The sequence below is a fragment of the Oryctolagus cuniculus genome, chromosome 4 (assembly GCF_051225735.1).
Source record: "Oryctolagus cuniculus isolate XC-2025 breed Fujian yellow rabbit chromosome 4, ASM5122573v1, whole genome shotgun sequence".
NCBI classification, from domain to species: Eukaryota; Metazoa; Chordata; class Mammalia; order Lagomorpha; family Leporidae; genus Oryctolagus; species Oryctolagus cuniculus.
The window spans coordinates 31,200,354-31,214,954 of NC_142870.1; the positions used below are offsets into that span (position 1 = coordinate 31,200,354).

The following is a 14,601-nucleotide window of genomic DNA, read 5'->3' on the forward strand; positions in this document are numbered from 1 at the left end:
ATCATGGCAGACGCCAACTGGGTCTCACTAAGAAACCACCAAGAGTTTTGGAGGACAGGAAAAAAGAGCACCTGATAACCAGGGAAGCCAGCAACATAAATTTCTAAACATTCCAAGAAGAAAGTAGCACAGTTTGCAAAAAGATGGAATTTTTTTTCCAATATTATAGTCTTAGTGCTAAGTTAGTTTCTTGAAAGATTTCTCTCAGCTTGGTTTAAGTTCACAGATAACTTTGTGCAAAGAACTGGTCCTTAACTCAGGTATCCTCTCAGAACTAAAACCAAGATGATTTTCTCAGTTTATGATATTATCCTAAGTTTCTGCTACTGTGTTTGGCAACAACTTGAGTAGAATTACACTAAGTGTTAGAAACAATATTATTGTTGGACTGATCACAGATTAAAGTCTTGGCTTTTGTTCCAAAATTCCAAAGGTAAAAGACAAATGTTAATCATGTGTGTCCTAATATTACCCTGAAATACCCTGAAACCTAAGGTTAATGAATATGAAATTTAACATTTTAAGTACTGAAGGAACTACACATGTATAAGTGAAAGTGCTGGCTGTAGAATCCAAACTCTATTCAGACACAGAAATTACATTCTTGTAGCTGTTACTACACTATCAGTCTGGGAAATGATTCTTTTCTTTGTTAGACCTCAAACACAGACTGCAAAAAACCTGATTTTCGCATATAATTTTTCTGAACTTTACCCTCAGAAGACCAAGGGTTCTATCACATAGAAATTTGACTTTTTTTCCTAAGGTTTGATAACAACAGGGAAGAGTGTGTCTATATTAAGTTTGGTAGCATCTCTGGATTGTTAACACCGAGTGATCAGAATATCTTTAATCTCACTGCAGAACACATTTATTGGACCTTGTTTGGACAATGAGATTGGCGATAAATTAAAAGCAGAAAAAGACAGGAAAGAAGTTCCAATCTGGATTTATAGCTTATATGCTAAATGTTTACTTAATTTCTTGTCAAAGAAAATGGTCCACCCACATTTCAAGGAAATACTCTAGGAACAATAGGTAGGTAGATATGAACAGAGTGGCCTCATGAGGGTGGAAGAAGGACTTCCCTGAAAAGTGTCTTGACTTTCTCCTCTATGGAGATGGGAAATGTTTTTTGAATAACTGAGGTTTTAATAAGTTAAGTATCATGGGCAGAAAATAAGCAGCAGTGAATGTAAGGAACAACTTCCCATCTCTGTCCTGTTTCCAGGTCAAGGTTCTTCATATCAATTAGTACCACTGGCATCTTTCCCTTTCACTAACCCAATCCTCCTAATGAAAAGTGATTATTGAATCTACGGAAAAGAAGTGGACCTGTAAGTTTAGCCCTTCCAGGAATCACATTTTAGATTTCTGACTTGATTCAGATCTTAAGTTAGAACCTAAAGCTACCCAGTATTCATGCCCACAAATTCCAAACATCTTGTCAATAATACAAATATTACTGGTATTCTCAAAGGCAGGATTGACAAGGACCAACATAGAGGGAAAACTGAGTGTTATTAACTGACTTCCCAAAAACCCCAGACTTAAACTTCATGGCAACTTACGTCTCCTCTTCAGCTTTCATTTGAAAGGCATCTTCTAACCAATCCAATAATTTATGTGTAAACTCACTCACGTCTTGCTGTGAAAAAAAAAAAATTCTTGTTGAAATTTGAGCTTGCTAATAAAAATACATGTTGCAACATAAAACCTATAGCCAGTCATAGAAATGCATAATTATCAACTCCCAACAGAAGTATCATGTAAAATATTTCATAAAAATGCAAGAAAATGTTGAAATTAAAAATTATAAAATAGTTTGAAAAAATCATCAATGTTATTGATTATTCATATTCATATTCATATTTAAACTTAGAAATTAGATTTAAAAAGTTAACCCCAACAGGAATTTGTAATGAATCTTTATAAAAAGAAAGACTTGTTACCAAAATGTTGTTCACTTTATTTAAATAAAAAAATCATTATTGGCTTCCCTCACAGAAGGAAGATTAAGACTTAAAGACAATTCCGTTTTTTAATTCAACTTATACATATAACCATTTAGGCCAAATGCAATTAAGACCTGTTTGCCTGGACATGTTAAGTACTCACTCCCTGACTACAGACTGGTTCATGAGCAAGCATATGCATCACCTCTCACTATCCCTTTCTTTGGTCTTTGAACCTCTATAACAGAAAAAAGAGGTTTTTGGCACCTACATTTATCAACTATCATTATTGTTTAAATAAAGTGAGTTATAACACAGAGGTTCAAAGAGAACATAAGGAAAAAATAAATCAACCCTAATGAGACTACTGAAAGATAATTTGTATAAGCAATGTGCCTTTACTCAACAAAATAGTCAACTGTAAAATGAACTTACTATCATATATTTTTCCAGCAAGACATTTTTCAAGAGCACGCAAACCAACCTATTCACCTTAAAAACCTTGAAACTAAGGTATAGGAAGCTTAAGTAAATTACTCCAAAGCAACATAGCCAAATAGGATTACAATCAGCAGGAAAATCAAAAAATAAATATCTAAACCACCAAATACTTTGTCCACCTAAGAACTCAGAATGTGATCATACATGAAATAAGGGTCTTTGCAGTTAGAAGGAAGGAAGGGATCTCCAGACGATACCATCTTGGATAATGACCAGTCCTAATTTAAAGGAAGGGTGTTTTCTTAAAAGAAAAAGGAAAATGAACACAGAATATACAGGGGAAAAGGCCATGTGAAGACAGGGAAACTGCAGTTATCCTGCCACGAGCCAGGGACTACCACAAGACACAGCTATCAAAGGGAACATGGCTCTGCCAGCTCCTTTATTTTGGAACTCTGGCCTCTAGAACTGCTATAGAATGCTTTTTATTGTTTTTAAGTCATTCACATTATGGTAACGGTTTTGCTATGGCTGCCTTAGAATAATACCGTAAAACAACTTTCATACCTTTCTGTAACTTTACTCATCTTCAAGATTCTATCTAATAGAAACAAACAGGTTTCCTACTTACCACAAACCCCTCTGGAAGAAGTTAATTACTGTCTTTTGAAGCAAGCATTCTAAAATTTACAATTATAAAATGAAATTTCTACCTACTTTTATCCAAATAATAAGGTATTTACTGTAACATTTTCTTTTAACCTAAATCAAAGGTATGATTAAAATTGACAGCATGACCACATATTAAAATGTCTCCCACAAGACTTGTGCATATCTCAAAACACAATACATTTGAAATATTTAGAGAAAACGTAAAATGTCAGTACAAATTCACTTTTTTAAAAAAAAAATCATGATCCAGGGTGTTCAGTTTGGCATTTAAGATGTCACTTGGTACACTTGAATCCAATGCAAGAAAGCTCAGTTTGAGCTCCATCCCCACTCTGGATTCCAGCTTCCTGCTAATGCATGCCCTGACAGACAGTAGGCGATGGCTGACATACAGTTCCAGCCACCCACATGGGAGATCAAGACTGAATTCCCAGCTTCTGGATTTGACCTGGACCAGCCGTAGCTGTGGCATGTATGTGGACTGTGAATCAGCAGATAGAATATTTATCTTTTAAATAAAATAAAATAAATAATTAAATGATGATGTTTACATCATTTATATATTTAAACTATGTTACAAATATGAATTTCAGATTCAAGAATAAGGAGAACAGAGAACAATTAAACCATTATCACCCTAAATGGATATATATCAACTTAAAAGACCACTAGAGAAAAAGAATCAAAAATGGGTACACTAGTTAGTCTACATTGTCAACTCAAAACAAAGTGGCACTCAGGAACACATTATAGCATGTCAACTACATGTCTCCATCTTGACTGTATTTCAAACAGAAAAAGCCCATACCTACATGAGAGGTATTCAAAAATTTCATAAAAATACATATTGTGAAAAATTATGCATGATTTGATTTGCATCAAACTATCATTTAACTCCATTTTCCACAACCATTTTGCTGTCCTATATGAATCCATATGAAGTTTATACTGTTTCACCTTTAAATATAAAAAAGATACCCTAAAGACCATCATACATCTATGGAAAGCCTCTACAAAAGACAACCAAGAAAAGCACAAGGAGAAAATAATTCCAGACAGAAATTACACTTGAGGGAAAAGGCAATCTTGCTGAAATTTAATCATATACTTAAGAGACACCGGAAAAGACAGTACACATTTAAAGGAAGAAAAGAATCCAAAATAAACAATGAAAACACATTTAAAATCATAACAAGTGACCTACAATGGTGGCCTGAGTTCCTTTTTAGGATTATGATTAATTTTCTGTTGGTGTTACTGTAACAGACAGTGGAAGTAACAAAGCTAAGTAGACAGTAAACGTAAGAGGCACCAGACCACTATTAGAATTATTAATCTTTAAGAAATATTCTGATATGAGTACCGTTTTTGTTCATTTATCTTCATCATACAAAGTAAACTTACAAAAAGGAAGAAAAAAGAAGCATTGGGAAGAAGGTGACAAAATCTTTTAGGACCCTCATCCAAATACCCTCTGCATGCATCCACCAGCCACCACAGGGACAAAAGGGGCTTTCAAAGAGTTAATGGAGAATGCATGTAATGGAAAAAACTGTGCATGAATTTAAAAAAAAAATGTGCAGCAAAATAAACTTTTTTTTTTTTTTGTGAGCTCTCAGAACTTTCCTTATATATCCAAGTAGTACAAAACCTACACAGAAAGCATAGTGGCATTTTGAACCTCTTCTCAAGTGATGCTTTGTCCTCTGCCCATTACTTCCCCACAGCCATCTTTTTAATACTATTTTTGTGCTACTTCACTTTTTTTAAATTTCTGACTTTTCAAATTATATATATGAAAATATCAGTTTGTTTATAATAATTTTCTATTTTTATAGGAAAATTCCAAATGTTATTTTCAGGAACTGGACAAAAAGGTACCAATGTAGCACTCTATAAAATAGAAAACAAACGCAACAATAATCAAGATTCTGTTGTTCAAAACTCTTTTAATTAAAGAAAAATACTCCCTGTCATCCAAGGCAGCAACTGGATCATCACACATCTGTTAAGATTTTCAACTACTCATTTGTGAACCTTCTTATTTTATCCACTATATTCACTTACCAACTTCAATCATAATATAAATTTCAATGCCATTTATTTCAACACTTTTAAATGGCATCAGGTTATTTTTAATGAAGCTTAAATTACTTAAATTTCATGCATTTTTTTTTTTTTGGAAAAGCTACTTAAAGATTAATCAGATTAAATAAAATACAACTGGCTGATAAAGAAGTATAAAAAGCTACCTGCTGTGAGTCATTTGATTTGAAGGCATCCTTAAGAATTTCAACTGCTCTTGATGGATCAACATATTTCCTTTTGGTACCAACAAGAAGTGCAAATAGATACCTCAGCTCTCGCATAAAAGGCAAATTCCGATGTTCCTATTTTTAAAAAATAAAAATAAAAAAGCTGAAGGGAAGATTAACAAAATTCTTATTGGTAAACATATTCATGTTAACAGTGTCCAAAATTTAAACTAACTGATACCGATTAGGGATGAATCCCGCACTCTGTACCACAACCAAAGAGAAAAGAATACTGATGTCATCTATGTGGCTCAAAAAAGTCAAACACACACAGCACAGGACCTATGCTAGGCTCACAATTTCAGCATAAATGGCACATATTCACAGCAAATCATTTCATTTCATAGTCAAGAGTATCTTCACTCAAGTCAGTTTATTATAGACCTTCCCACTCATCAAGGCCCAGTTGCCACTGCGGAGCGCAGCAAGGACAGACAGCCAGCATTCAGTGAGTGCTCACTCCCTGCCAGGCACTGCTCTGGACTACTTTACCCCAACAAACCCATCAATGCCAAAACTCTCCCTCCTACAGGGAACCTTTCTAGACCTCCCCAAGTTACCAATTCCTTTAAAGTTCCACATCTCCTGGGGGAATGCCTTTTAAAGAACAATGGATGGATCAACAACTGCCACTACATGTGATTATCCTAATTATTAGACTAATATTAGGACCTCACCTATTAATATTTAATAATTAAATTTATTTTAATCATTTATTATATTTCCACAAATCACTTGGTTATTTAATAATTATTATAGTTAATATGACTTAATTAAAAATTATTGTAGCTTCTTAATTATTTAAGCATTGCAATATATCAGACAAAATAGGAGGCTAATATATCATCCTCCAAGCAATCCTGAAATCTTTTTTTTTTAATTCACTTTCAAATATATATTTTTTTTATTTTTCTTAAACTTTTATTTAATGAATATAAATTTCCAAAGTACAGCTTATGGATTACAATGGCTTCCCCCCCATAACGTCCCTCCCACCCGCAACCCTCCCCTCTCCTACTCCCTCTCCCCTTTCATTCACATCAAGATTCATTTTCGATTCTCTTTATATATATAGATCAGTTTAGCATACATTAAGTAAAGATTTCAACAGTTTGCTCCCACACAGAAACATAAAGTGAAAAATACTGTTTGAGTACTAGTTATAGCATTAAATTGCAATCCTGAAATCTTAATTTTGCTCTTAATATTCTGTGAGCTTCTTAAAGACAAAGACTTCTGTATCTCTTGCACAGATTTTTGCTACACAAAGCAGGCATTCAATTCTTACTGGCTGATTTAACCATACCCTCCAGAAAAAACAAGAATAACTCACATTGCCAATCACTAACAATTTACTTTAAAACAAGATGATGACATAATTCACATTATTTAGAGAAATGCTTCATGACAACAAATCAGACAAGTAGTTCTAACATAGTTCTTGTAATAACAATTTAATAAACTTAAAAATACTATTTAAACATAAGAAAATTTTCCCAAGGTCACTGAATTGACATTCTCAACACTATGAAAGTACAGGAGTGTGTACATGTGTGGTATGTAACTGTCTTTATATAGCTGTTCAGAACATAATCCATATCAAAATAGTTGCTCTCAAAATACATCCAAAAAGACTCCTAAAAAGAATAGTTGAAGGGAATAAAATTAGTACCAAATACTTGTTATCTAATCCAAAGATTACATTCACCATAAAAATAATTACAAAGTGCACTAATTCTGAAATAAAAATACTCTTATATAAAACAGCTTTTAGTTATAATAAATTCCATAATGAATGACAGAGTTTAAATGCAAAAATTCTAAAATTAGAAAATTAATCCACATTTTTTCTCAGGTACTCCCTATTCCTCACCAACTACCACATATAAATAGGTTTTTAAATTAATACAATGAACTTTAACCCACAAAATAAGTTCCAGAAATAACTTTAACTTCCTAAGTTTCATCATTTATCACTGCAGCTAAGTCAATGCAGTTTGAGACAGTCCTTGCCAACTAATAAAGATGAAAGTAATGATTTTTGAAAATTGAGTAAAATTCTGCTGAGAAGCATATTTGAAAAGCAAAATTTAATATAATCAAACATTTCTGTCTCATCCCATTCTTGTGGCAAGAAATCATTTTTGGAATTTCAAAAGGCTAAGCTGTAAATAAAAGGAAGCTACTCAATTTAGCTAAATCATGAAAATAGCATCTTATAGAGAATTTGACCACTATTTTACTGTTTATAAAAGATTTGCTGAGGTATAACTGACATATACTACTTGTTATGATTTCAAAACTTTACACCAAATGAATTTACCTTTTAATTCTATTTCCACAAACTTTGGAGTATTCTTGTATACAGTACATTAAAAATGTACAATTTCTGACCTTTACACATGCATGAATCCATCAAAGAATTAACACATTCAAGATAACACATTTACTCCTGACCTACAAAAGTTTCTTCATCCCTTGGTCCCTTCCCTAATCATTCACAAGCAACCATACCTACTCTGCATTTTACAGAAATATATATAATTGAACCATATATTAAGTACTCATTTTAGTCTGGTTTCTTGTAATCAGCATAATTACATTTCACTCCATCCATATGGCTGTGTGTATTAATAATTCATTCCATTTTGTTGTTGTGTGGTATTCCATTTTATGAATATGGCACAATTTGTTTTTCCATATGCCTCTTCCAGCGCAGTAGTTATTGATGTACGAGACTTTGGACATATGCCTTCATTTCCCTAAGTAAAAATCTGAAGAGGAATGCACAGGCTAATAGTTGATATTTATAAGAAACTTTTTCAAAGGTATTATAAAGTTTTTTATATTTTCACTAATGGTGAAACAGAGTTCTAATTGCACATTGTACCAGGACACAGATATAGTCTACCTTCTTAACTTTATTTCTTCTAATGGGTATACTGCAGCATTTCTAGATTCACCTAGAATTTCCCCAATGACTCATGTTAAATAACAGTTCATACAGTTATTGACTATCTGCATATCTCTTCAAATAATTTTCTCTACATTAATAGGTTGCTTGTCTTCTTATTGACTTGTACAAGTTCTACATGTACTCTGCATACAATTCCTTTACTTGACATGAGTTTTATATTTTTTCTCCCTGTCTGTGGCTTGCCTTTTCTTCCTGTATGAATCTTCCAAATATTATTTAACTTTGATGCCAATTTCTTTTATGTTCTATGATGATTTTTTTACTTTATTTATTGCTTAAGTACACTCAAATTTTCTTCTATGTTTTTGTCAAAATTTTTATAATTTCAGTTCTTCCTTTCAGGTCTATCATCCATTAAGAATTATCTGATGTTAAAGAGTGTTAGAGGTCAAGGATTATTTCCCAATATGTGACTTCATTAACTGAAAGTATTTTACCCACTGAATTATAATGATAACTGTGATTAAAACAAGTTCACCTTGCATGTGTGTTTCTGTTTCTGGACTTTCTATTCTACCTCATTGTGTGTGTGTATAAATATATATAAAGTTTTTTTGGCTGATAACAGTGCTAACAGTATTTTCATCATTGTAACCTGGTAATCCCTTCTGCATTTTTTTCCTTTTTGAATTATCATTATTCTACATCATTTAAATTTCCATATGAATTTCAGAAACAGCTTGTCAATTTCTGTGAAAAGGACTGCTGAGATTATGGTCAGGATTATATTAAATCGATAGATTAAAACCTGGGGACAACTGATGTTAAAAATATGTCACAGAACATAACATACTCCTGTATCTCTATTATTATTATATTATTATTACTCTCAGCAAGATTTTGTACTTTTCTGTGTACAGGTTTTCCACATATACCTTTCATCTACTATCTTAGAGATAGTATACTTCATATTTTTATGGTATGATACACTTTTTTGTTAAAAGATTTATTTATTTGAAAGGCACAGTTACAGAGAGGCAGAGGCATAGAGAGAAGGAGAGGTCTTCAATCTGCTGGTTCACTCCCCAGATGGCCACAATGGCCAGAGCTGCACTGCCCAAAGCCAGGAGCTTATCCTGGTCTCCCATGAAGTGCAGGGGCCCAAGGACTTGGGCTACCTTCAACTGCTTTCCCAGGCCATAGCAGAGCTGGATAGGAAGTACAGCAGCCGTGACTCAAACTGGCGCCCATGTGGGATGCTGGCACTGCAGGCAGCGGCTTTACCTGCTATGCCACAGCGCCAGCCCCTTGTCTGATGCACCTTTAAAATTTAAATCCAAGACAATCAATGTGATACACCACATTAACAGACTGCAGAAGAAAAACCATATGAGTATCTCAATAGATGCCGAGAAAACATTTGATAAAATACAACACCCGTTCATGATGAAAACTCTAAGCAAACTGGGTTTGGAAGGAACATTCCTCAATAAAATCAAAGTAATTTATGAAAAACCCACAGCCAACATCCTATTGAATGGGGAAAAGTTGGAAGCATTTCCACTGAGATCTGGTACCAGACAGATCTCACCACTGCTATTCAATATAGTTCTGGAGGTTCTAGCCAGAGCTATTAGGCAAGAAAAAGAAATTAAAGGGATACAAATTGGGAAGGAAGAACTCAAACTATCCCTCTTTGCAGATGACATGATTCTTTATTTAGGGGACCCAAAGAACTCTACTAAGAGACTATTGGAACTCATAGAAGAGTTTGGTAAAGTAGCAGGGTATAAAATCAATGCACAAAAATCAACAGCCTTTGTATACACAGACAATCCCATGGCTGAGGAAGAACTTCTAAGATCAATCCCATTCACAATAGCTACAAAAACAATCAAATACCTTGGAATAAACTTAACCAAGGACGTTAAAGATCTCTACGATGAAAATTACAAAACCTTAAAGAAAGAAATAAAAGAGGATACCAAGAAATGGAAAAATCTTCCATGCTCCTGGATTGGAAGAATCAATATCATCAAAACGTCCATTCTCCCAAAAGCAATTTATAAATTCAATGCAATACCAATCAAGATACCGAAGACCTTCTACTCAGATCTGGAAAAAATGGTGCTGAAATTTATATGGAGGCACAAGAGACCTCAAATAGCTAAAGCAGTTTTGTACAACAAAAACAAAGCCGGAGGCATCACAATACCAGATTTCAGGACATACTACAGGGCAGTTGTAATCAAAAAAGCATGGTACTGGTACAGAAACAGATGGATAGACCAATGGAACAGAATTGAAACACTAGAAATCAACCCAAACATCTACAGCCAACTTATATTTGATCAAGGATCTAAAACTAATTCCTGGAGCAAGGACAGTCTATTCAATAAATAGTGCTGGGAAAATTGGATTTCCACGTGCAGAAGCATGAAGCAAGACCCCTACCTTACACCTTACACAAAAATCCACTCAACATGGATTAAAGACCTAAATCTACGACCTGACACCATCAAGTTATTAGAGAACATTGGAGAAACCCTTCAAGATATTGGCACAGGCAAAGAATTTCTGGAAAAGACCTGGGAGGCACAGGCAGTCAAAGCCAAAATCAACTATTGGGATTGCATCAAATTGAGAAGTTTCTGTACTGCAAAAGAAACAGTCAGGAGAGTGAAGAGACAACCGACAGAATGGGAAAAAATATTTGCAAACTATGCAACAGATAAAGGGTTAATAACCAGAATCTACAAAGAGATCAAGAAACTCCACAAAAACAAAACCAACAACCCACTTAAGAGATGGGCCAAGGACCTCAATAGACATTTTTCAAAAGAGCAAATCCAAATGGCCAACAGGCACATGAAAAAATGTTCAAGATCACTAGCAATCAGGGAAATGCAAATCAAAACCACAATGAGGTTTCACCTCACCCTGGTTAGAATGGCTCACATGCAGAAATCTACCAACAACAGATGCTGGCGAGGATGTGGGGAAAAAGGGACACTAACCCACTGTTGGTGGGAATGCAAACTGGTCAAGCCACTATGGAAGTCAGTCTGGAGATTCCTCAGAAACCTGAAGATAACCCTACCGTTCAACCCAGCCATCCCACTCCTTGGAATTTACCCAAAGGAATTTAAATTGGCAAACAAAAAAGAGGTCTGCACCCTAATGTTTATTGCAGCTCAATTCACAATAGCCAAGACCTGGAACCAACCTAAATGCTCATCAACGGTAGACTGGATAAAGAAATTATGGGACATGTACTCTTTAGAATACTATACCGCAGTAAGAAACAACGAAATCCAGTCATTTGCAACAAAATGGAGGAATCTGGAGCACATCATGCTGAGTGAAATAAGCCAGTCCCAAAGGGACAAATACCATATGTTCTCCCTGGTCGGTGACAACTAACAGAACACCAAAAAGGAAACCTGTTGAAGTGAAATGGACACTATGGGAAACGGTGACTTGATCAGCATAGCCCTGTTAATGAACAACTTAATACACTATCCCTCTTAGTAGTTTTTTTGTCTGTTCTACTTAATATGACTGGTTTAATTCTGTAATTTATACACAGTTATTCTTAAGTGTTGAAAATTAACTGAAATGTGATCCCTGTTAAACATAAGAGTGGGAATAAGAGAGGGAAGAGATGTATAATTTGGGACATGCTCAAGCCGACTTGCCCCAATTGGTAGAGTTAGAAACATACCAGGGGATTCCAATTCAATCCCATCAAGGTGGCATGTACCAATGCCATCTCACTATTCCAAGTGATCAATTTCAGTTCACAATTGATCATAATGAAAGGACTAAGAGTCAAAGGGAGCACATAAACAAGTCTAGTATCTGCTAACACTAACCGATAGAATAAATAAAGGGGAGAGTGCTCCAACATGGGAAGTGAGATACTCAGCAGACTCATAGAATGGCAGATGTCCTAAATAGCACTCTGGCCTCAGAATCAGCCCTAAAGGCATTCAGATCTGGCTGAAAAGCCCATGAGAGTATTTCAGGCATGGAAAGCCAAGACACTCTGGCAAAAGATCTCTGTGAGTGAGATCCCAGTGGAAAGAATGGGCCATCAAAGAAGGAGGTACCTTTCTCTGAAGGGAGGAGAGAACTTCCACTTTGACCATGGCCTTGTCTAAACAAGATAAGAATCGGAGAACTCAGAGGGCTTCCATAGCCTTGGAAACTCATGGCTGGTGCATAGGGAGATTACTGATGCCATGGACAGGAGTGTCAATTGGTAAAGTCAACAACAGGAGTCACTGTGCACTTACTCCTCATGTAGGATCTCTGTCCTTAATGTGCTGTGCATTGAGATTTAATGCTATAACGAGTACTCAAACAATATATTTCACTTTGTGTTTCTATGGGGGTGCAAACTGTTGAAATCTTTACTTAATGCATACTAAACTGATCCTCTGTAAAAAAAAAAAAAAAAAAAAAGAAAAGAAAAGAAATTATCAACTCCCAACTTGACTCTCACTGGGATTAAACATGACAATAGGTCTGATCTGATTTCATCACCATTTAAAAAAAATCATCTATTATTTTTCACTTCATGTTTCTGTGTGGGAGCAAACTGTTGAAATCCTTACTTAATGTATACTAAGCTGATCTTCTGTATATTAAGATAATCGAAAATGAATCTTGATGTGAATGGAAGGGGAGAGGGTGTGGGAAAGGGGAGGGTTGTGGGTGGGAGGGACGGTATGGGGGGGGAAGCCATTGTAATCCATAAATCGTACTTTGGAAATTTATATTCATTAAATAAAAGTTAAAATAAATAAATAAATAAATAAATCCAATTGTGTGTTGCTACTATTTAGAAATATGAGTACAAGTGATTTCTATATGTGAGTACTTCAAAAAGTTTACAGAAAATTTTGCTGCAAAAAAAAAAAAAACTGAAATCCATGAATATAAGGAGTCATCAAAAAGTTCATGAAAAAACCAAGCATGTATTCCAAACTTTTCCCCATAACATCTTTTAATTTCACTTTTCCATGAACTTTGTATGTTGACTGTGTATCATGTAACCTTATGTTTTATTGGTTCTAACATCTTTCTTTTTTTTGGATTTTCTGCATAGATGATCAACTCTTATAGTCACTGTTTATTTCTTCTTTTCCAGTCTGTGTGCTTCTGATTTCTTTTCTTGCTTATGGCACTGGTTAGAACTAAACTTCAATGTTTCAAGTCTGAAGGCTAGCAACTTGATTGCGGCTTGTGTGAGTTAAAACATTCAGTCTCTTAAGTACTACATTAAATGCGTATTTTTTTGTAAATGAGCTTTATCAAGATAGAGTGCCATGTTTTTTCTTCATACTATTTATTGAACTTTTTACTTAATAAGCTGAAAATAGATCTTTGCAAAAATTAAGAGTGGGAATAGGAGAGGGAAGAGGAAGAAGGGTAAGAGCATGGGTGGGAGGGAAATTAGGGTGGGAAGTACCATTATGTTCCTAAATCTGTATATAGGAAATACATGAAATTTGTATACCTTAAATAAAATTAAAAAAAGATAAAGTTCCTTTTTATTGCAGGTTTCTGGAAGATTTTTGCCTTAAACAGGCATTAACTTTTGTGAAATCCTTTTGCTTCATTAACTGAGACATCACACAGTTTTTCTTCTTTAGCCTGTTCACAGGGAGAATTATATTGATTGATTTCTGGATAAGTCAATTTTGTATTCCTGTATAACCTCCATTCTCCAAAAGTATTGGTGTGTGAGTGCATGTGTAGGGGCAGGAGCAGGGAGGAGGGTATATTTTGCAAGACTCAATTTTCTACAAACTTGCCACAACTTTTTATTCCCATATTCATGAGAAATATTGATCAGCAGTTTTCTTAGAATATATTTGCTACTCTTGGTTTAATCAAGGGTAATGCTGGTTTCATAGAAGGAGTTGCAAAGTTTTACCTCTTCAATTACGTTCTACAAAAATGTATGGAAACTGGTATTAAGTCTTCCTTACACGTTCACTGTAATTCCCTAGTAACATTATAGGATGTTGAATTTTTTGGAGGGCATTCCACTTTGTTTAATATAAGCCAATCTCAGGTTATCTATTTCTTCATCTGTGAACACTGATAGCTAATAGATTTTATAATACTTGTCTTTTGCTTATAATAACCCTTTATTCTTTTATTACCTATATAATACATAGTGATATACTCCTTTATCATTTTCTATATTTGTAATGCAGGTCTTTATTTTTTCATGCTCAGAAATTCAAGTTTCACCATCTGTGATCAAAAAGCAGCTTTGTGGGACCAG

General features: G+C 34.5%; 1 protein-coding gene across 14 annotated transcripts in view; it reads right to left on the reverse strand.

The window, feature by feature from the left end:
• Positions 1-14,601, reverse strand: part of USP25 (ubiquitin specific peptidase 25) — a 160,232-nt gene that overhangs the window by 75,235 nt on the left and 70,396 nt on the right. For all 14 annotated transcript variants that reach the window (XR_016232343.1, XM_008267137.5, XM_017347192.4 and 11 more), the window contains 2 exons: positions 5,321-5,458; positions 1,572-1,648 (listed from right to left, as the gene is read on the reverse strand). Coding sequence is in view for 11 of the 14 variants with exons in the window: in XM_008267137.5 (XP_008265359.1) it covers positions 1,572-1,648; positions 5,321-5,458 (215 nt within the window). In the remaining 3 variants the exon portion in view is untranslated. The remainder of the gene's footprint in view (positions 1-1,571; positions 1,649-5,320; positions 5,459-14,601) is intronic.